Genomic DNA, 22,755 nt, shown 5'->3' with positions numbered 1-22,755 from the left:
GAATCCCAGGGACAAAAAGGTTTGCAGAAATTTCTTTTATCTGACACTTGGTGCATTCCTACACACGCATTCACACTATCTAAAACCTTTTGTTCCTGGAACAAGGCAGGGAAGAATTCAAAGAGACAGAATTGGTGGATTTTGATGCTGCTGGTTTCTCTTAACAGGTACAAATATTGGATCTACCTTTGATTTCATATTTATGTATGCAGGCGGCAGTAGTATAATGATGGTTTTAGAAGAGATTTGATGCAGTTCTGTGTTATGTTTGTCATATGGGGGGGTTTGATAATGCTTGTGACCTCTACACATACTAAATAATGGTTTTATCTCCAACTCTCTATCTCCGTCTGACATGTTCTTGTGATTATGCTTGCAATTGACACATTATATAACTTACTTTGTTGGTATTCATAAAAGAAGGATGTTGTCTGCGAATTTTCTCAATTATTGTCTCCTGAACACAAATGAATGCTTTGGAATTTTTATCCACCGATCACTTACATTGCAGTCCCAACAATTTGTCTTCTTGTCTTTAAATTGATTTTCGAGATAACACAGGGGCGTCTTGTCTTGCGTTGCATTTGCATACGCATTTTAACATCCAGTTGATTTCCTAAAACATCTTTAACTGTGCCTCCTTCCCATTTTAAATGTTTAATTTCTTTTGGGCAAGGTTAATAAGGAGAGAAGGTTGATTGGATTAAGAAGTGGTGTCCTAGGGACCACATGTATAATGTTGAAAAAGTGATATGGCCCATTTAATTTTATCCATAAATTAGGTTGAATTATGTTTTCAAGTAATAATTTGTATGCACTGTGTTTGATTCCACGCGATAAATAATGGTCGGAGAGATGCATGTATACACTAGTCATCTTGGGATGAACTTCTGTGGTGCGTGTGGGTACATGCATGTAATTTTTCCACTTTATGTGCTTTATTTTGTGTTAAACAAATGCTATAGTTTTCCCATTTTATGTTATTTAGGTTGCAATTTTAGTTGCCATGTTTCCATCAAGGATCTTGTCAATTTTTTAGTCTTTAGTCTATCTATAAGAGGAGATTATATGAAAAATGTAACCGATTCTTTCGTTTCTTTGGGCTACTGGCCATCTGCCGGGAATTTCGGATACGTTTTAGTTGCCATTGTTTTGTGTGAATGAACCATGTTTTGTAGTATTTTTGTAGACTAGAAAATTTGGAACGGCTTTTTTCTTCAAATATTTCTCATAGAACATCATTCTTTATTCTTCTTTTTTTACTTTTGAAATGCTATGTCATATGTTAGTGCAACTTGTAGAAACGATATCAAGACCCAAATCACGTCCAAGGCCTTAAATGCCCCCCCTTATGAGCGCAATCTGGAGTTGTGAGTTGAAGTTGCAACCGAAGCAGAAACAAAAGCCCAGAAGAAATTAGCTGCGTCGGAGGCTGAGATTAGCTGCTTTTTGATAATTCTTTTGTTTATAAAGAACTGTGTTTGCAATCCTGGATTCCCCTGCACCCCCAAACTAACCTAAAGATCTTATTTCGGATTTTACTAATTATTTTTCCCTATTATAGTTAATAGAGTAGATGCTGACAGAGCTCTTGGTTCTCTCATTTGAGTAGTGAGATGGATAGCTCCTTGCATAGTTATCACAAATGATTAGAAGCAACTCAAGAGCTAAATATGCTGGAACAAGATTTAAACTTCATGACGACTAAAGAAGAAAAGAAGCTGACGCAGGAGAGAAATGTGGCTGATATAGTTTCAGATGCTGAAGCAAGAGACCTCAGATGCATGTAATCCCACGGCATGCAAAAGCTGCTCAACACACGCAGTAACCCCCTTCCCTTTCCCTTATTCTTCTTTTTGTTTGTTGGTCAATGTTTTGAGTCTTATCTGATATATCTGTAGTTGGTGACTGGCTAAAATGTGCTCTGAAAGAGATATAGGACTGATTGTGGTAAGAAGGTGAACTTTTTTACAAGAAACGCCTTACCGTATTTCCGTAAGTATAAACAACCAGCTCCATAATTTTGATGTATATCTACTAGGAAATAGAGTATTCTGAGGCAACTTAGGAAGGTGAATGATGATATGGAAATGCTTATAGTTGCAAACATACATTTTTGTAGATCTATGACTATCTGACATTTACAAAATGCTTGTCAATTTTCCTCATCCTTTATTCAATAAAGCTATGCCATTTGGAATGAGCTTATAGCATATTTGGAATAGGCTCCTGTATCAGAAGCTCGGGACAAGATATCTTTTATTATAAATTACTTGTCTACTATGAATGTTGAGGCTAAAGCTAAAGAGTTTAGCAAAATTCTGAATTCTCAATATTATCCTTGGTTCATGCAGTATATGGTTTTGAAGAGGTAGAGATTTAGTTTGCGAATACATCCCTTACCTGTCGTTTTCAGTTATTTTTGTCTAACGGTAATATTTTTGGCAGGGCAAGCATTGAAACAATGTTTCATGATTTGTACCTGAAGTTTCTTGATAAACCAAATTTGAAACCATTGAACAGAGATTGTGTAGGCCACTTGTGAAAACTGCACGGTCTGATTTTTCTACTTACGTTATTCATTTTGGGAAGCCGGTATTTATTCTTGGTATTTGTACTATGTCTAGTTCATCTTTGTGATCTTTATTTGTATCTTATTTCATTTTTCCACTTTGTTTGCAGGATCGAATTTATAAATACTGGTGATGCATTAGATACATACAGACTATATATATACTATAGCCTTTCTTCTTGTATGAATTTATCTCAATTGTTGAGAGTTTAGTCATTGGAATCAGTGTGTTGTTAAAGGTATGCTTTATTTTAGCTTTTAACAAACTTGTAAAAACCCATTTCTGCTAGAAAATGAGTTGGCTAATGAAGCGAAAGAGGTTGAGATTCAGGTAAAAAAGGCCATATCATGTTCATCTGACTTATGTGCCCGCCGTTGCTACCCATGGCTGTTACTGAATTTGCCATTTTTCTCATACAAACTTTCGTTACGAATAATTCTAAAGATATAACAGAGCTTCACAATCTTATTGATGCTCTTACGTATTTTCCTAATTTTCTGCTTCCAGCAATGGCCGGAATATTATATCTAGAGTCCTTAAAAGTTTTCCTAATTTTTCAGCTTGCTGCAAGACCTTAATCCCCAGAGTCATTACAACAGCTGATTGAAATAGCTAAGAACCCTGCTAATTCTTGAAATTTATCTCCGTTGGCTGTTGGTAAAGAAGAAGAAATTGCACGAATCCCAGGGACAAAAAGGTTTGCAGAAATTTCTTTTATCTGACACTTGGTGCATTCCTACACACGCATTCACACTATCTAAAACCTTTTGTTCCTGGAACAAGGCAGGGAAGAATTCAAAGAGACAGAATTGGTGGATTTTGATGCTGCTGGTTTCTCTTAACAGGTACAAATATTGGATCTACCTTTGATTTCATATTTATGTATGCAGGCGGCAGTAGTATAATGATGGTTTTAGAAGAGATTTGATGCAGTTCTGTGTTATGTTTGTCATATGGGGGGGTTTGATAATGCTTGTGACCTCTACACATACTAAATAATGGTTTTATCTCCAACTCTCTATCTCCGTCTGACATGTTCTTGTGATTATGCTTGCAATTGACACATTATATAACTTACTTTGTTGGTATTCATAAAAGAAGGATGTTGTCTGCGAATTTTCTCAATTATTGTCTCCTGAACACAAATGAATGCTTTGGAATTTTTATCCACCGATCACTTACATTGCAGTCCCAACAATTTGTCTTCTTGTCTTTAAATTGATTTTCGAGATAACACAGGGGCGTCTTGTCTTGCGTTGCATTTGCATACGCATTTTAACATCCAGTTGATTTCCTAAAACATCTTTAACTGTGCCTCCTTCCCATTTTAAATGTTTAATTTCTTTTGGGCAAGGTTACTAAGGAGAGAAGGTTGATTGGATTAAGAAGTGGTGTCCTAGGGACCACATGTATAATGTTGAAAAAGTGATATGGCCCATTTAATTTTATCCATAAATTAGGTTGAATTATGTTTTCAAGTAATAATTTGTATGCACTGTGTTTGATTCCACGCGATAAATAATGGTCGGAGAGATGCATGTATACACTAGTCATCTTGGGATGAACTTCTGTGGTGCGTGTGGGTACATGCATGTAATTTTTCCACTTTATGTGCTTTATTTTGTGTTAAACAAATGCTATAGTTTCCCCATTTTATGTTATTTAGGTTGCAATTTTAGTTGCCATGTTTCCATCAAGGATCTTGTCAATTTTTTAGTCTTTAGTCTATCTATAAGAGGAGATTATATGAAAAATGTAACCGATTCTTTCGTTTCTTTGGGCTACTGGCCATCTGCCGGGAATTTCGGATACGTTTTAGTTGCCATTGTTTTGTTTGAATGAACCATGTTTTGTAGTATTTTTGTAGACTAGAAAATTTGGAACGGCTTTTTTCTTCAAATATTTCTCATAGAACATCATTCTTTATTCTTCTTTTTTTACTTTTGAAATGCTATGTCATATGTTAGTGCAACTTGTAGAAACGATATCAAGACCCAAATCACGTCCAAGGCCTTAAATGCCCCCCCTTATGAGCGCAATCTGGAGTTGTGAGTTGAAGTTGCAACCGAAGCAGAAACAAAAGCCCAGAAGAAATTAGCTGCGTCGGAGGCTGAGATTAGCTGCTTTGTGATAATTCTTTTGTTTATAAAGAACTGTGTTTGCAATCCTGGATTCCCCTGCACCCCCAAACTAACCTAAAGATCTTATTTCGGATTTTACTAATTATTTTTCCCTATTATAGTTAATAGAGTAGATGCTGACAGAGCTCTTGGTTCTCTCATTTGAGTAGTGAGATGGATAGCTCCTTGCATAGTTATCACAAATGATTAGAAGCAACTCAAGAGCTAAATATGCTGGAACAAGATTTAAACTTTATGACGACTAAAGAAGAAAAGAAGCTGACGCAGGAGAGAAATGTGGCTGATATAGTTTCAGATGCTGAAGCAAGAGACCTCAGATGCATGTAATCCCACGGCATGCAAAAGCTGCTCAACACACGCAGTAACCCCCTTCCCTTTCCCTTATTCTTCTTTTTGTTTGTTGGTCAATGTTTTGAGTCTTATCTGATATATCTGTAGTTGGTGACTGGCTAAAATGTGCTCTGAAAGAGATATAGGACTGATTGTGGTAAGAAGGTGAACTTTTTTACAAGAAACGCCTTACCGTATTTCCGTAAGTATAAACAACCAGCTCCATAATTTTGATGTATATCTACTAGGAAATAGAGTATTCTGAGGCAACTTAGGCAGGTGAATGATGATATGGAAATGCTTATAGTTGCAAACATACATTTTCGTAGATCTATGACTATCTGACATTTACAAAATGCTTGTCAATTTTCCTCATCCTTTATTCAATAAAGCTATGCCATTTGGAATGAGCTTATAGCATATTTGGAATAGGCTCCTGTATCAGAAGCTCGGGACAAGATATCTTTTATTATAAATTACTTGTCTACTATGAATGTTGAGGCTAAAGCTAAAGAGTTTAGCAAAATTCTGAATTCTCAATATTATCCTTGGTTCATGCAGTATATGGTTTTGAAGAGGTAGAGATTTAGTTTGCGAATACATCCCTTACCTGTCGTTTTCAGTTATTTTTGTCTAACGGTAATATTTTTGGCAGGGCAAGCATTGAAACAATGTTTCATGATTTGTACCTGAAGTTTCTTGATAAACCAAATTTGAAACCATTGAACAGAGATTGTGTAGGCCACTTGTGAAAACTGCACGGTCTGATTTTTCTACTTACGTTATTCATTTTGGGAAGCCGGTATTTATTCTTGGTATTTGTACTATGTCTAGTTCATCTTTGAGATCTTTATTTGTATCTTATTTCATTTTTCCACTTTGTTTGCAGGATCGAATTTATAAATACTGGTGATGCATTAGATACATACAGACTATATATATACTATAGCCTTTCTTCTTGTATGAATTTATCTCAATTGTTGAGAGTTTAGTCATTGGAATCAGTGTGTTGTTAAAGGTATGCTTTATTTTAGCTTTTAACAAACTTGTAAAAACCCATTTCTGCTAGAAAATGAGTTGGCTAATGAAGCGAAAGAGGTTGAGATTCAGGTAAAAAAGGCCATATCATGTTCATCTGACTTATGTGCCCGCCGTTGCTACCCATGGCTGTTACTGAATTTGCCATTTCTCTCATACAAACTTTCGTTACGAATAATTCTAAAGATATAACAGAGCTTCACAATCTTATTGATGCTCTTACGTATTTTCCTAATTTTCTGCTTCCAGCAATGGCCGGAATATTATATCTAGAGTCCTTAAAAGTTTTCCTAATTTTTCAGCTTGCTGCAAGACCTTAATCCCTAGAGTCATTACAACAGCTGATTGAAATAGCTGAGAACCCTGCTAATTCTTGAAATTTATCTCCGTTGGTTGTTGGTAAAGAAGAAGAAATTGCACGAATCCCAGGGACAAAAAGGTTTGCAGAAATTTCTTTTATCTGACACTTGGTGCATTCCTACACACGCATTCACACTATCTAAAACCTTTTGTTCCTGGAACAAGGCAGGGAAGAATTCAAAGAGACAGAATTGGTGGATTTTGATGCTGCTGGTTTCTCTTAACAGGTACAAATATTGGATCTACCTTTGATTTCATATTTATGTATGCAGGCGGCAGTAGTATAATGATGGTTTTAGAAGAGATTTGATGCAGTTCTGTGTTATGTTTGTCATATGGGGGGGTTTGATAATGCTTGTGACCTCTACACATACTAAATAATGGTTTTATCTCCAACTCTCTATCTCCGTCTGACATGTTCTTGTGATTATGCTTGCAATTGACACATTATATAACTTACTTTGTTGGTATTCATAAAAGAAGGATGTTGTCTGCGAATTTTCTCAATTATTGTCTCCTGAACACAAATGAATGCTTTGGAATTTTTATCCACCGATCACTTACATTGCAGTCCCAACAATTTGTCTTCTTGTCTTTAAATTGATTTTCGAGATAACACAGGGGCGTCTTGTCTTGCGTTGCATTTGCATACGCATTTTAACATCCAGTTGATTTCCTAAAACATCTTTAACTGTGCCTCCTTCCCATTTTAAATGTTTAATTTCTTTTGGGCAAGGTTACTAAGGAGAGAAGGTTGATTGGATTAAGAAGTGGTGTCCTAGGGACCACATGTATAATGTTGAAAAAGTGATATGGCCCATTTAATTTTATCCATAAATTAGGTTGAATTATGTTTTCAAGTAATAATTTGTATGCACTGTGTTTGATTCCACGCGATAAATAATGGTCGGAGAGATGCATGTATACACTAGTCATCTTGGGATGAACTTCTGTGGTGCGTGTGGGTACATGCATGTAATTTTTCCACTTTATGTGCTTTATTTTGTGTTAAACAAATGCTATAGTTTCCCCATTTTATGTTATTTAGGTTGCAATTTTAGTTGCCATGTTTCCATCAAGGATCTTGTCAATTTTTTAGTCTTTAGTCTATCTATAAGAGGAGATTATATGAAAAATGTAACCGATTCTTTCGTTTCTTTGGGCTACTGGCCATCTGCCGGGAATTTCGGATACGTTTTAGTTGCCATTCTTTTGTTTGAATGAACCATGTTTTGTAGTATTTTTGTAGACTAGAAAATTTGGAACGGCTTTTTTCTTCAAATATTTCTCATAGAACATCATTCTTTATTCTTCTTTTTTTACTTTTGAAATGCTATGTCATATGTTAGTGCAACTTGTAGAAACGATATCAAGACCCAAATCACGTCCAAGGCCTTAAATGCCCCCCCTTATGAGCGCAATCTGGAGTTGTGAGTTGAAGTTGCAACCGAAGCAGAAACAAAAGCCCAGAAGAAATTAGCTGCGTCGGAGGCTGAGATTAGCTGCTTTGTGATAATTCTTTTGTTTATAAAGAACTGTGTTTGCAATCCTGGATTCCCCTGCACCCCCAAACTAACCTAAAGATCTTATTTCGGATTTTACTAATTATTTTTCCCTATTATAGTTAATAGAGTAGATGCTGACAGAGCTCTTGGTTCTCTCATTTGAGTAGTGAGATGGATAGCTCCTTGCATAGTTATCACAAATGATTAGAAGCAACTCAAGAGCTAAATATGCTGGAACAAGATTTAAACTTTATGACGACTAAAGAAGAAATGAAGCTGACGCAGGAGAGAAATGTGGCTGATATAGTTTCAGATGCTGAAGCAAGAGACCTCAGATGCATGTAATCCCACGGCATGCAAAAGCTGCTCAACACACGCAGTAACCCCCTTCCCTTTCCCTTATTCTTCTTTTTGTTTGTTGGTCAATGTTTTGAGTCTTATGTGATATATCTATAGTTGGTGACTGGCTAAAATGTGCTCTGAAAGAGATATAGGACTGATTGTGGTAAGAAGGTGAACTTTTTTACAAGAAACGCCTTACCGTATTTCCGTAAGTATAAACAACCAGCTCCATAATTTTGATGTATATCTACTAGGAAATAGAGTATTCTGAGGCAACTTAGGCAGGTGAATGATGATATGGAAATGCTTATAGTTGCAAACATACATTTTCGTAGATCTATGACTATCTGACATTTACAAAATGCTTGTCAATTTTCCTCATCCTTTATTCAATAAAGCTATGCCATTTGGAATGAGCTTATAGCATATTTGGAATAGGCTCCTGTATCAGAAGCTCAGGACAAGATATCTTTTATTATAAATTACTTGTCTACTATGAATGTTGAGGCTAAAGCTAAAGAGTTTAGCAAAATTCTGAATTCTCAATATTATCCTTGGTTCATGCAGTATATGGTTTTGAAGAATAGAGATTTAGTTTGCGAATACATCCCTTACCTGTCGTTTTCAGTTATTTTTGTCTAACGGTAATATTTTTGGCAGGGCAAGCATTGAAACAATGTTTCATGATTTGTACCTGAAGTTTCTTGATAAACCAAATTTGAAACCATTGAACAGAGATTGTGTAGGCCACTTGTGAAAACTGCACGGTCTGATTTTTCTACTTACGTTATTCATTTTGGGAAGCCGGTATTTATTCTTGGTATTTGTACTATGTCTAGTTCATCTTTGTGATCTTTATTTGTATCTTATTTCATTTTTCCACTTTGTTTGCAGGATCGAATTTATAAATACTGGTGATGCATTAGATATCATACAGACTATATATATACTATAGCCTTTCTTCTTGTATGAATTTATCTCAATTGTTGAGAGTTTAGTCATTGGAATCAGTGTGTTGTTAAAGGTATGCTTTATTTTAGCTTTTAACAAACTTGTAAAAACCCATTTCTGCTAGAAAATGAGTTGGCTAATGAAGCGAAAGAGGTTGAGATTCAGGTAAAAAAGGCCATATCATGTTCATCTGACTTATGTGCCCGCCGTTGCTACCCATGGCTGTTACTGAATTTGCCATTTCTCTCATACAAACTTTCGTTACGAATAATTCTAAAGATACAACAGAGCTTCACAATCTTATTGATGCTCTTACGTATTTTCCTAATTTTCTGCTTCCAGCAATGGCCGGAATATTATATCTAGAGTCCTTAAAAGTTTTCCTAATTTTTAAGCTTGCTGCAAGACCTTAATCCCCAGAGTCATTACAACAGCTGATTGAAATAGCTAAGAACCCTGCTAATTCTGGAAATTTATCTCCGTTGGCTGTTGGTAAAGAAGAAGAAATTGCACGAATCCCAGGGACAAAAAGGTTTGCAGAAATTTCTTTTATCTGACACTTGGTGCATTCCTACACACGCATTCACACTATCTAAAACCTTTTGTTCCTGGAACAAGGCAGGGAAGAATTCAAAGAGACAGAATTGGTGGATTTTGATGCTGCTGGTTTCTCTTAACAGGTACAAATATTGGATCTACCTTTGATTTCATATTTATGTATGCAGGCGGCAGTAGTATAATGATGGTTTTAGAAGAGATTTGATGCAGTTCTGTGTTATGTTTGTCATATGGGGGGGTTTGATAATGCTTGTGACCTCTACACATACTAAATAATGGTTTTATCTCCAACTCTCTATCTCCGTCTGACATGTTCTTGTGATTATGCTTGCAATTGACACATTATATAACTTACTTTGTTGGTACTCATAAAAGAAGGATGTTGTCTGCGAATTTTCTCAATTATTGTCTCCTGAACACAAATGAATGCTTTGGAATTTTTATCCACCGATCACTTACATTGCAGTCCCAACAATTTGTCTTCTTGTCTTTAAATTGATTTTCGAGATAACACAGGGGCGTCTTGTCTTGTGTTGTATTTGCATACGCATTTTAACATCCAGTTGATTTCCTAAAACATCTTTAACTGTGCCTCCTTCCCATTTTAAATGTTTAATTTCTTTTGGGCAAGGTTACTAAGGAGAGAAGGTTGATTGGATTAAGAAGTGGTGTCCTAGGGACCACATGTATAATGTTAAAAAAGTGATATGGCCCATTTAATTTTATCCATAAATTAGGTTGAATTATGTTTTCTAGTAATAATTTGTATGCACTGTGTTTGATTCCACGCGATAAATAATGGTCGGAGAGATGCGTGTATACACTAGTCACCTTGGGATGAACTTCTGTGGTGCGTGTGGGTACATGCATGTACTTTTTCCACTTTATGTGCTTTATTTTGTGTTAAACTAATGCTATAGTTTCCCCATTTTATGTTATTTAGGTTGCAATTTTAGTTGCCATGTTTCCATCAAGGATCTTGTCAATTTTTTAGTCTTTAGTCTATCTATAAGAGGAGATTATATGAAAAATGTAACCGATTCTTTCGTTTCTTTGGGCTACTGGCCATCTGCCGGGAATTTCGGATACGTTTTAGTTGCCATTGTTTTGTGTGAATGAACCATGTTTTGTAGTATTTTTGTAGACTATAAAATTTGGAACGGCTTTTTTCTTCAAATATTTCTCATAGAACATAATACTTTATTCTTCATTTTTTACTTTTGAAATGCTATGTCATATGTTAGTGCAACTTGTAGAAACGAGATCAAGACCCAAATCACGTCCAAGGCCTTAAATGCCCCCCCTTATGAGCGCAATCTGGAGTTGTGAGTTGAAGTTGCAACCGAAGCAGAAACAAAAGCCCAGAAGAAATTAGCTGCGTCGGAGGCTGAGATTAGCTGCTTTGTGATAATTCTTTTGTTTATAAAGAACTGTGTTTGCAATCCTGGATTCCCCTGTACCCCCAAACTAACCTAAAGATCTTATTTCGGATTTTACTAATTATTTTTCCCTATTATAATTAATAGAGTAGATGCTGACAGAGCTCTTGGTTCTCTCATTTGAGTAGTGAGATGGATAGCTCCTTGCATAGTTATCACAAATGATTAGAAGCAACTCAAGAGCTAAATATGCTGGAACAAGATTTAAACTTTATGACGACTAAAGAAAAAAAGAAGCTGACGCAGGAGAGAAATGTGGCTGATATAGTTTCAGATGCTGAAGCAAGAGACCTCAGATGCATGTAATCCCACGGCATGCAAAAGCTGCTCAACACACGCAGTAACCCCCTTCCCTTTCCCTTATTCTTCTTTTTGTTTGTTGGTCAATGTTTTGAGTCTTATCTGATATATCTGTAGTTGGTGACTGGCTAAAATGTGCTCTGAAAGAGATATAGGACTGATTGTGGTAAGAAGGTGAACTTTTTTACAAGAAACGCCTTACCGTATTTCCGTAAGTATAAACAACCAGCTCCATAATTTTGATGTATATATCTACTAGGAAATAGAGTATTCTGAGGCAACTTAGGCAGGTGAATGATGATATGGAAATGCTTATAGTTGCAAACATACATTTTCGTAGATCTATGACTATCTGACATTTTCAAAATGCTTGTCAATTTTCCTCATCCTTTATTCAATAAAGCTATGCCATTTGGAATGAGCTTATAGCATATTTGGAATAGGCTCCTGTATCAGAAGCTCGGGACAAGATATCTTTTATTATAAATTACTTGTCTACTATGAATGTTGAGGCTAAAGCTAAAGAGTTTAGCAAAATTCTGAATTCTCAATATTATCCTTGGTTCATGCAGTATATGGTTTTGAAGAGGTAGAGATTTAGTTTGCGAATACATCCCTTACCTGTCGTTTTCAGTTATTTTTGTCTAACGGTAATATTTTTGGCAGGGCAAGCATTGAAACAATGTTTCATGATTTGTACCTGAAGTTTCTTGATAAACCAAATTTGAAACCATTGAACAGAGATTGTGTAGGCCACTTGTGAAAACTGCACGGTCTGATTTTTCTACTTACGTTATTCATTTTGGGAAGCCGGTATTTATTCTTGGTATTTGTACTATGTCTAGTTCATCTTTGTGATCTTTATTTGTATCTTATTTCATTTTTCCACTTTGTTTGCAGGATCGAATTTATAAATACTGGTGATGCATTAGATACATACAGACTATATATATACTATAGCCTTTCTTCTTGTATGAATTTATCTCAATTGTTGAGAGTTTAGTCATTGGAATCAGTGTGTTGTTAAAGGTATGCTTTATTTTAGCATTTAAGAAACTTGTAAAAACCCATTTCTGCTAGAAAATGAGTTGGCTAATGAAGCGAAAGAGGTTGAGATTCAGGTAAAAAAGGCCATATCATGTTCATCTGACTTATGTGCCCGCCGTTGCTACCCATGGCTGTTACTGAATTTGCCATTTCTCTCATACAAACTTTCGTTACGAATAATTCTAAAGATATAACAGAGCTTCACAATCTTATTGATGCTCTTACGTATTTTCCTAATTTTCTGCTTCCAGCAATGGCCGGAATATTATATCTAGAGTCCTTAAAAGTTTTCCTAATTTTTCAGCTTGCTGCAAGACCTTAATCCCCAGAGTCATTACAACAGCTGATTGAAATAGCTAAGAACCCTGCTAATTCTGGAAATTTATCTCCGTTGGCTGTTGGTAAAGAAGAAGAAATTGCACGAATCCCAGGGACAAAAAGGTTTGCAGAAATTTCTTTTATCTGACACTTGGTGCATTCCTACACACGCATTCACACTATCTAAAACCTTTTGTTCCTGGAACAAGGCAGGGAAGAATTCAAAGAGACAGAATTGGTGGATTTTGATGCTGCTGGTTTCTCTTAACAAGTACAAATATTGGATCTACCTTTGATTTCATATTTATGTATGCAGGCGGCAGTAGTATAATGATTGTTTTAGAAGAGATTTGATGCAGTTCTGTGTTATGTTTGTCATATGGGGGGGTTTGATAATGCTTGTGACCTCTACACACACTAAATAATGGTTTTATCTCCAACTCTCTATCTCCGTCTGACATGTTCATGTGATTATGCTTGCAATTGACACATTATATAACTTACTTTGTTGGTATTCATAAAAGAAGGATGTTGTCTGCGAATTTTCTCAATTATTGTCTCCTGAACACAAATGAATGCTTTGGAATTTTTATCCACCGATCGCTTACATTGCAGTCCCAACAATTTGTCTTCTTGTCTTTAAATTGATTTTCAAGATAACACAGGGGCGTCTTGTCTTGTGTTGCATTTGCATACGCATTTTAACATCCAGTTGATTTCCTAAAACATCTTTAACTGTGCCTCCTTCCCATTTTAAATGTTTAATTTCTTTTGGGCAAGGTTACTAAGGAGAGAAGGTTGATTGGATTAAGAAGTGGTGTCCTAGGGACCACATGTATAATGTTAAAAAAGTGATATGGCCCATTTAATTTTATCCATAAATTAGGTTGAATTATGCTTTCAAGTAATAATTTGTATGCACTGTGTTTGATTCCACGCGATAAATAATGGTCGGAGAGATGCGTGTATACACTAGTCATCTTGGGATGAACTTCTGTGGTGCGTGTGGGTACATGCATGTAATTTTTCCACTTTATGTGCTTTATTTTGTGTTAAACTAATGCTATAGTTTCCCCATTTTATGTTATTTAGGTTGCAATTTTAGTTGCCATGTTTCCATCAAGGATCTTGTCAATTTTTTAGTCTTTAGTCTATCTATAAGAGGAGATTATATGAAAAATGTAACCGATTCTTTCGTTTCTTTGGGCTACTGGCCATCTGCCGGGAATTTCGGATACATTTTAGTTGCCGTTGTTTTGTGTGAATGAACCATGTTTTGTAGTATTTCTGTAGACTATAAAATTTGGAACGGCTTTTTTCTTCAAATATTTCTCATAGAACATCATACTTTATTCTTCTTTTTTTACTTTTGAAATGCTATGTCATATGTTAGTGCAACTTGTAGAAACGAGATCAAGACCCAAATCACGTCCAAGGCCTTAAATGCCCCCCCTTATGAGCGCAATCTGGAGTTGTGAGTTGAAGTTGCAACCGAAGCAGAAACAAAAGCCCAGAAGAAATTAGCTGCGTCGGAGGCTGAGATTAGCTGCTTTGTGATAATTCTTTTGTTTATAAAGAACTGTGTTTGCAATCCTGGATTCCCCTGTACCCCCAAACTAACCTAAAGATCTTATTTCGGATTTTACTAATTATTTTTCCCTATTATAATTAATAGAGTAGATGCTGACAGAGCTCTTGGTTCTCTCATTTGAGTAGTGAGATGGATAGCTCCTTGCATAGTTATCACAAATTATTAGAAGCAACTCAAGAGCTAAATATGCTGGAACAAGATTTAAACTTTATGACGACTAAAGAAGAAAAGAAGCTGACGCAGGAGAGAAATGTGGCTGATATAGTTTCAGATGCTGAAGCAAGAGACCTCAGATGCATGTAATCCCACGGCATGCAAAAGCTGCTCAACACACGCAGTAACCCCCTTCCCTTTCCCTTATTCTTCTTTTTGTTTGTTGGTCAATGTTTTGAGTCTTATGTGATATATCTATAGTTGGTGACTGGCTAAAATGTGCTCTGAAAGAGATATAGGACTGATTGTGGTAAGAAGGTGAACTTTTTTACAAGAAACGCCTTACCGTATTTCCGTAAGTATAAACAACCAGCTCCATAATTTTGATGTATATCTACTAGGAAATAGAGTATTCTGAGGCAACTAAGGCAGGTGAATGATGATATTGAATTGCTTATAGTTGCAAACATACATTTTCGTAGATCTATGACTATCTGACATTTACAAAATGCTTGTCAATTTTCCTCATCCTTTATTCAATAAAGCTATGCCATTTGGAATGAGCTTATAGGCCTCTTTCCTTGTGCAGTCATTTGATGATGTTTTGCTTGGACATACATTGTCGTCCCGACCAAATTGTGCTTGGTCGTGTTATGATCAGCTTGTGGTTCTTTGTCAGTATGTAGTGTGTTTATTTATAGTATGTCTAGTGTGTTTATGTGCTGCAGATTGAATGGGTGGGGTAAAGATGGTTTTGATGTCATTCTAACAAAAATGGAGAAACAAATTAGCGTGCCAGGTAGAAATTTATTTTAAACTATCGCCCACCATCTATTACTTTAGGAATGTAAAGAATCAAGCATGATACTCAATCTGTTAGTCTAAATTTTTCATTTAGTTGTTTAATTTTCAGGAACCATTTCCTCTCCATACTATTTGTGGCTCTATTTGGAAGATGTTGATGGTCAACAATCTTTTCTAAAAACCGCCATCTCTACACCACATGAAATATTTACATTTGCTCATTCCGAAAGGCAGCTGGTACGTTTGCTACAAATGTTAAGCTGTTTCCAAATGAACTAGTGACTGCTTGTCACTTTTCCTTATCTTTTTTCAGTAAAGCTATGCCATTAGGAATGACCTTATAGTGCTTTTTTCCTTGTGCAGTCCTTTGATGATGCTGTGTTTGGACATTCATTGCCATCCGGACCATATTGTGCTTGGCCGTGTTATGATCTGTTGATAGTTCTTTATCAGAATGTAGTGTGTTTATTTACATAGTAAATGTCATTTTGGTCCTAAACATTTGTCTAAATATGAATTTGGTCAAACACATTAATTTTTTGAAAAACGGGTCCATAACAAATACCCTTTTCTTGATGGTTCCGAGAAAAAAATAACGGTTAACGCTAATTGTACAGTGGCATGACCGTTAGTTTTTTGACGAAGCTGTCAAAAAAGGACCACTCCGACGAGGATTTCATTTGTTATCGACCAGTTTTTTAAAAGTGAATGTTTTGGACCGAATTCGTATTTTGATCATATGTTTAGGACCAAAATTGATCTTTACTCTTATTTATAATGTGTAGTGTTTTTATTTATTTAGTTTGTGTAGTGGTGTATATGTGTGCAATGTAGTGTATTTCGTTATAGTGTGTACAATTTGTAGTGTGTGAAATATATGTTGTGTAGTTTATGTATATTATATGCAGCATGTGTTTTGAGTGTGTAATTTGTGTATAGTTGTGTGTAGTGTGTGTTTTTCTTTGTATAGTGTCTATTTAGCATATAATATGTGTGATGCGTGTAGTGTCTATGTATATTGTAGGCAGATTTTATGTATATTGTGTGCATTCGGTGTATTTTGTGTAGTATGTACAATGTGTGTTTTTTGTTTGCAATATGTGTGAGTGTGTATTGTATGGTGTGTGCAGCGTGTGTATTTCTTTTTAGAGTTTGTGTAGTGTGTTTATTTATTCATTTTTAAATAGTAAATGTTGTGTGTGCAAGTGTGTAAGTGTGTGTATGGTATATTTTGTGTATAGTGTGTACTGCGCATATGTGCGCTATGTAGTGTATTTTGTTATAATGTGTACAATTTGTAGTGTGTGAAATGTGTTGTCTATAGTATAAAAAAAATATGCGTTGTGTAGTGTAGGTATAGTATGTGTTTTCTGTATATAATGTATGTGGTGGGTGTAGTCTCTATAGTGTATATTGTAGACCAGCAATGTGTGGTGTAATGTGCGTATTTAGTTTTTTATTTAGTTTGCGTAGTGTGTATTTTAAGTGCAATATGTAATTATGTGTAGTGTGTGTATTTTGTGTGCAATATGTGATTATGTGTAGTGTGTGTACTTTTGTGCAATGTGTGTAGTGTATGTTGGTGTGTTCATTGTGTGTGTTTTGAGAATAATGTGTATATTTTTATATTAGTATGTGTAGTGTGTTTTATTTATTTACTTTTTAAATAGTAAATGTAGTATTTTGTGTATTGTTTATAGTATGTGTTGTAGTGTGTGTATTTGTTTATTTATTTATTTTATTTTTAAATAGTAAATGTAGTGTGTGCAATGTCTACTTAGTATAGTGTGTATTTTGGATATTGTGTGTTGTAGTGTATGTTTATTTTGTGTGTAATGTGTGGAGTGTGTACGGTTCATAACCATGTGTGTAGTGTATGTTTTTTTTTGTATAGTATTTTTTTAGTGTTTATAATGTGTGTGGTGGGTGTAGTGTCTAGTGTTATATTGTAGGCATTATGTAATGTGTCTATTTAGTGTATTTAGTGTATGTAGTGTGTGTAGTTGTGTTCATTGTGTGCAATGTGTGTGTTTTGAGTATAATGATTACTTTTTATTATTATGTGTACGGTTTATAACCATGTGTGTAGTGTGTGAGTTTTTTTGTATAGTATTCTCTCCGTCCATGATTAGGAGTCCCAGTCACTTTTGCGCACCCGTTTTATAAAATAATAAAAAATAGTTAAAGTGGAGAAATGGTAAATTAAGAGAGAGAATAATGTTGACAAGAGTCTTCTCAACATTATTCTCTTTTTTACTTTACCATTTCTCCACTTTAACTATTTTTTATCATTTTTATAAAATAGGTGCATAAAAGTGACCGAGACTCTTAATCGCGGACGGAGGGAGTATTTTTTTTAGTGTGTATAATGTATGTGCTGGGTGTGTAGTGTCTAGTGTTATATTGTAGGCATTGTGTAATGTGTGTATTTAGTGTATGTAGTGTGTGTGCAATGTGTGTAGTTGTGTTCATTGTATGCAGTGTGTGTGTTTAGAGTATAATGTCTACTTAGTATAGTGTGTATTTTGGGTATTGTGTGTTGTAGTGTGTGTTTATTTTGTGTGTAATGGTGTGGAGTGTGTATGGTTTATAACCATGTGTGTAGTGTGTGTTTTTTGTATAGTATTTTTTTTAGTGTGCATAATGTGTGTGATGGGTGTAGTGTCTAGTGTTATATTAGGCATTGTGTATTTAGTGTATTTAGTGTATTTAGTGTGTGTATTTAGTGTATGCAGTGTGTGTGCAATGTGTGTAATTGTGTTCATTGTGTGCAGTGTGTGTTCATTGAGTATAATGATTACTTTTCATTATTATGTAATGTGTTTATTTATTTATTTATTTATTTTTTAAATAGTAAATGCAATGTGTATAATGTCTATAGTGTGTATTTTGTGTTTTGATTGTTGTATGTGTGTATTTTGATTATTGAATGTTGTAAATTTAGTGTGTATTTATTTATTTATTTTTAAGTAAATTATAGTGTATATTGTGTGTAGTGTGTGGTGTGGTGTAGTGTATTTATTTGGTGTATAATGTGTATTTTGTGTGATTATAGTGTGTAGTGTGTATTTTGGTTATAGCATATGCAATGTGTAATGTAACGTGTGTGTTCATTGTGTACAATGTGTGTTTTCTAAAATTTGTGGTAGTGTGTATTTATTTGTGGCCCGGTCGCGGTGCCCACGAGAGCGCCACGATTGTGGCTAGGCCGCGGCGCTCATGTTGCAGCGGCCACGGCCCGCGGCTCAGCCGCGGCTCCTCTTTTTCGATTTTTTTTTATATTCATTCTATAATATACCCATTTTTTCCCAATTTTTTACACCATTCCAATCTCCACTCTTTTCATTTTATCACCAATTCTACTTTTGAAAAATGAGTTCCAACAATTGATGGATAGGGAGTTCGATGAACTCGTTCAAGAGGTGCAACGGGAAGCAGAAGAGGAGGAGGAGGAGGAGGAGGCGGAGGTGGCGGCGTTCGTTCACCCGTTCTATCATCGGCGGACCATATGCCGTGACCATGTCGGGGCACACCAGCGGTTGATGGAAGACTATTTTGGCGATAACCCCCGTTACCTAGCAGAGATTTTCCGTCGCCGCTACAGAATGTCGCAACGGTTATTCATCCGTATAGCGACTACATTGGCGCAGCGGTACAAGTGCTTCATACTGCGCAGTGATGCTAGCGGCCGACCCAGGTTGTCGACATATCATAAGTGTAGCGCTGCAATTAGGCAGCTTGCCTATGTCGGACCCGCTGATATGTTCAACGAATACCTACAGTTGGGTGAAACAACTGCCCTAACCACGCTGAGGCAGTTTTGCAATAGTATCCAGGCCATCTTCGGTCCGGAGTATCTACGGAAGCCAAATGCCGATGAGTGCCAGAGATTGATAGATATGCACGGGAGAGTGCATAATTTTTCCGAAGATGTTGGGCAGCATCGATTGCATGCACTGGGAGTGGAGAAACTGTCCGGTTGCTTGGAAGGAGCAGTTTACATCTGGATTCAAAGGGAGACACCCAACAATGATACTGGAAGCTGTTGTAGACTACCGATTGCGAATCTGGCATGCATATTTTGGTGTCGCAGAGTCGAACAACGACATCAACGTACTGCATTCGTCTCATCTCTTCAATGATGAGTGTCCTGAGGGTCCGACGGTCAGATTCATGGCCAACGGGACGCAGTACAACAGGGAATACTACTTAGCCGATGGGATATACCCTCGTTGGCCCGTGTTTGTCAAGACGATCCGGCAGCCGGTTGGGCCGAAACAATCCTATTTCGCGGCCAAACAAGAGAGTGCTAGGAAGGATGTTGAGCGTGCTTTTGGTGTCCTCCAAGCGCGATGGGCCATTCTACGGTGCCCGGTTCGACAATGGCACGAAAATGATGTCGCCTCCATTATGTATGCATGTATCATATTGCACAATATGATAATAGATGACGAAGGATATTCTGCAGAGTACTGGGCACCGGAAGAGGGTGCTAGTACAAGTCACGGTATTGCAACCGCCCCACTGCAGATGGGTGTACCGCGTAGTAATGCATATTTGATCCAACGTTTCGCCGATATGCAGAGGGAAACATCACATACGACACTGCAGGCTGATATGGTCGAAGAGGTTTGGAATCGTAGGGGAGAAGGGGGTAGAGCGTGATATGCGTTGGGAATGTAGTTTATGAGACGTCGAAAATTTTCGTTGTATAATTTTACCCCTTTCTATAATACAACGAAGATTTTGTTTTAATTTTAGTTCTTATGCATTTTTTCAATTATTATAGTCCAATAACTTTTATTGTAGTAGAATTAAAATATAAACAAAATGAAAAAAATTAAATTATTTGGTGGCTTGAGCATGTCCACTACTAGTGGAAAACATGGGCGTTGGTGGCCCGGCCACACTTTGTGGCTTGGCCCGGCCAACTATAGTGGACACTCTAAGGTGCATTTTGTATATAGTGTGCAGTTTGTATAGTGTATTTTGTTATAGTGTGAGTATGTATTTTGTGAAATGTGTCGTGTAGTGGTTCCAAAATTTGCTTAGATCATTCGAAAAGTTCCGAGTATTTCTCTTTCATCTTGTCTTCCAATTCCCGCGCAGCTTACTCAACACCATGATTTTTCCACTAAACCTTCATCGCAACAATAGACTTATTACTCAACTCTTGCACCTTTTGTTCGAGAATAGCTTCAGGCTTCTTTTAATAACTCAAATTGGATTCAAAATCATCATTTCCTCTTGAAGAATTATGTGATTAGGGTCGAACACGTACTTCCTCAATTGTGACACATGGAAAACATTGTGTACTTTTCAAAGGCTTGGTGGTAGCGCTACGGGATCCACTCTATCACGAACCTCATAAGGTCCAATAAATCGTGGTCTCAATTTGCCTTTCACACCGAACCGAGTTATCTCTTTAGACGGCGGAGCTACCTTTACAAAAACTTTATGTTGGGTTTCGAATTGTAGATCTGTTCTTCGAACATCAACATATGATTTCTGTCGATCCTGAGCTTGCTTGATCTTCTCACGGATTTGTTGAACAATCTCTATCATCTCTTCCATAGAGTCTATTCCAAGAATTCTTCTCTCACCTACTTCATCTGTGTTGACCTACATTTCTTCCCATACAATGACTCATACGAAGCTATGTATTAAGTCACCTGATAAATACCGTTGTAAGCAAACTCTATTATTAGCAACTCTTCCTCCTAACCTACTCCTCGATCTAGCACTACAACTCTCAACATATCCTCCAAACTCTCTATCGTCCTCTCTTCAGGTGGAATGCAGTACTAAAATTCAACTTAGTGTCTAACTCTCTCGCTACAGGTTCATCCAGAATCTAGAAGTAAACTTTGCATCACGATCGGATGTGATGGTCAATGATACTCCATGTAAGCGTATGATCTCTCGCACATACATCTTAGAAAACTTATTAGCTTCATAGGTATCATGAATCGGTACAAAGTGAGCGGATTTCGTTAGATGATCAATAATCACCCAAATAATAGTGTTCCCTCGTTGAGACCTTAGTAATCCTATCACGAAGTCCAATGCAATGTGCTCCCATTTTCATTCCGGAATCTCAAGTGGTTGCGGTCTCCCATAGGGTCGTTGATGTAGAGCTTTCACTTGTTGACATGCTAGACATCTCTCCACAAATGCCGGGGCCATTCCACCAAAACTATTTCTTCATACTTAGATACATCATGGTACTTCCAGGATGCGCAGTATACAGTGTTTCATGCGAATCCCTTATGATTCCATATCTAAGTCCTTTGTCTCTAGGCACACACAACCTTCCCTTGAACGTGAGGGCATTATCCGTCTCCTTGTGAAAATATTCTTGCTCTCCCGTCCTCACTTCCGAACGGATTTTCCGAACGGATTCCTCACTCAGGGCATCAGCCACTACATTCACATTTCCTGGGTGGTAGTTTATGCTATAATCATAATCCTTTATCAACTCGAGTCATCTACGTTGGCACATGTTCAAATTCTTTTGTTCAAAGAAGTACCTGAGGCTTTTATGGTTCGTGTATACACAATGAAATCCATAAAGATGGTGTCTCCAAATCTTCAGAGCATTTACTACTGCTGCCAACTCCAAGTCATGCGTTGCATAGTTCATCTCATGTGGTCTAAACTGCCTTGATGCATACATCATCATTTTCCCATTCTGCATAAGTATACATCCAAGTCCTACTTTCGATGCATCAGTATACAACACATAGTTAGTTTCTGGCTCCGGCACAGTGAGAATCGGTGCGGTGTGTTAGAGTTTGTATACTAGAATTCACCTTTCGAGTGATTGAATACTGTAAAAACTCTTATTTTATTTTCCATTTCTGTCATAACGTTGTTATGTTTTACATTTAATGGATGTTTATTGCATGTTTAAATGTATTAGTAATTTAACAAAGTTTAAGGCTTTGTTTTAGTAGACCGGTTGTGAGCGTCGTTCACCTAAGTCAAATTCAAACCTCGCCGAATGTGAGCACAATTTACACCATTCGATTCCCCTAATTCTCATTTCTCCCCTCCCCACCGCCTGCCACCAGCCACGATCAATCATTTGTGCTCCGCCACCAGCCAATCTCTCTCTCCCTCTCCCAAATTGAAGAACAACAAATGTCCGTGAAGATCACTAGAAAGTAAGATCGCTAAAATCCAGCAGTTGTATCTTCCTTTTCTTTTTTTGAAATTGTATATGTTCGATTTTTTTTAATTATCGGATTGATCACTAGAAATGTCCGACTTGCCTGACTGATTTACTAGCAGAATTTTTGTTTT

At 36.6% G+C, this 22,755-nt stretch overlaps 1 protein-coding gene and 1 non-coding gene across 51 annotated transcripts in view; both read left to right on the top strand.

Annotated features, from left to right (window-relative positions):
* Nucleotides 1–16,378, top strand: part of LOC125216834 — a 75,633-nt gene extending 59,255 nt beyond the window's left edge. For 45 of the 50 annotated variants that reach the window (XR_007175523.1, XR_007175528.1, XR_007175526.1 and 42 more), the window contains 2 exons: nucleotides 15,560–15,687; nucleotides 15,814–16,378. This is a non-coding gene — a transcript (uncharacterized LOC125216834). Of the gene's footprint in view, nucleotides 20–105; nucleotides 168–1,301; nucleotides 1,825–1,901; nucleotides 1,959–2,448; nucleotides 2,596–2,682; nucleotides 3,271–3,356; nucleotides 3,419–4,552; nucleotides 5,076–5,152; nucleotides 5,210–5,699; nucleotides 5,847–5,933; nucleotides 6,063–6,384; nucleotides 6,522–6,607; nucleotides 6,670–7,803; nucleotides 8,327–8,403; nucleotides 8,461–8,949; nucleotides 9,097–9,183; nucleotides 9,204–9,635; nucleotides 9,773–9,858; nucleotides 9,921–11,054; nucleotides 11,578–11,654; nucleotides 11,712–12,203; nucleotides 12,351–12,437; nucleotides 12,567–12,888; nucleotides 13,026–13,111; nucleotides 14,831–14,907; nucleotides 15,215–15,356; nucleotides 15,446–15,544; nucleotides 15,688–15,813 lie in introns of those variants that run through there. The other 5 variants (XR_007175530.1, XR_007175529.1, XR_007175531.1 and 2 more) reach the window with 5 other exon arrangements.
* A 2,461-nt stretch (nucleotides 16,379–18,839) lies between these two features.
* On the top strand, nucleotides 18,840–20,115 carry LOC125196340. Its single transcript, XM_048094833.1, has 2 exons — nucleotides 18,840–19,428; nucleotides 19,544–20,115. Exons 1-2 carry the CDS (start codon nucleotides 18,840–18,842, stop codon nucleotides 20,113–20,115), a joined length of 1,161 nt encoding a protein of 386 aa, XP_047950790.1.
* Nucleotides 20,116–22,755: the final 2,640 nt, after the last annotated feature.

This window comes from Salvia hispanica, chromosome 1 (assembly GCF_023119035.1).
Source record: "Salvia hispanica cultivar TCC Black 2014 chromosome 1, UniMelb_Shisp_WGS_1.0, whole genome shotgun sequence".
Classification (NCBI taxonomy): Eukaryota; Viridiplantae; Streptophyta; class Magnoliopsida; order Lamiales; family Lamiaceae; genus Salvia; species Salvia hispanica.
The sequence above is the reverse complement of the archived record's forward strand: the minus strand, read 5'-3'. Positions and strand labels throughout refer to the sequence as shown.

What these genes read in the sequence shown, in the direction of transcription:
- LOC125196340 (XM_048094833.1), top strand. Translation starts at nt 18,840, where the DNA reads ATGGATAGGGAGTTCGATGAACTCGTTCAAGAGGTGCAACGGGAAGCA. An exon ending in GGGAGTGGAGAAACTGTCCG is followed by an intron (nt 19,429 to 19,543) that starts GTTGCTTGGAAG and finishes TTGGTGTCGCAG; the next exon opens with AGTCGAACAACGACATCAAC.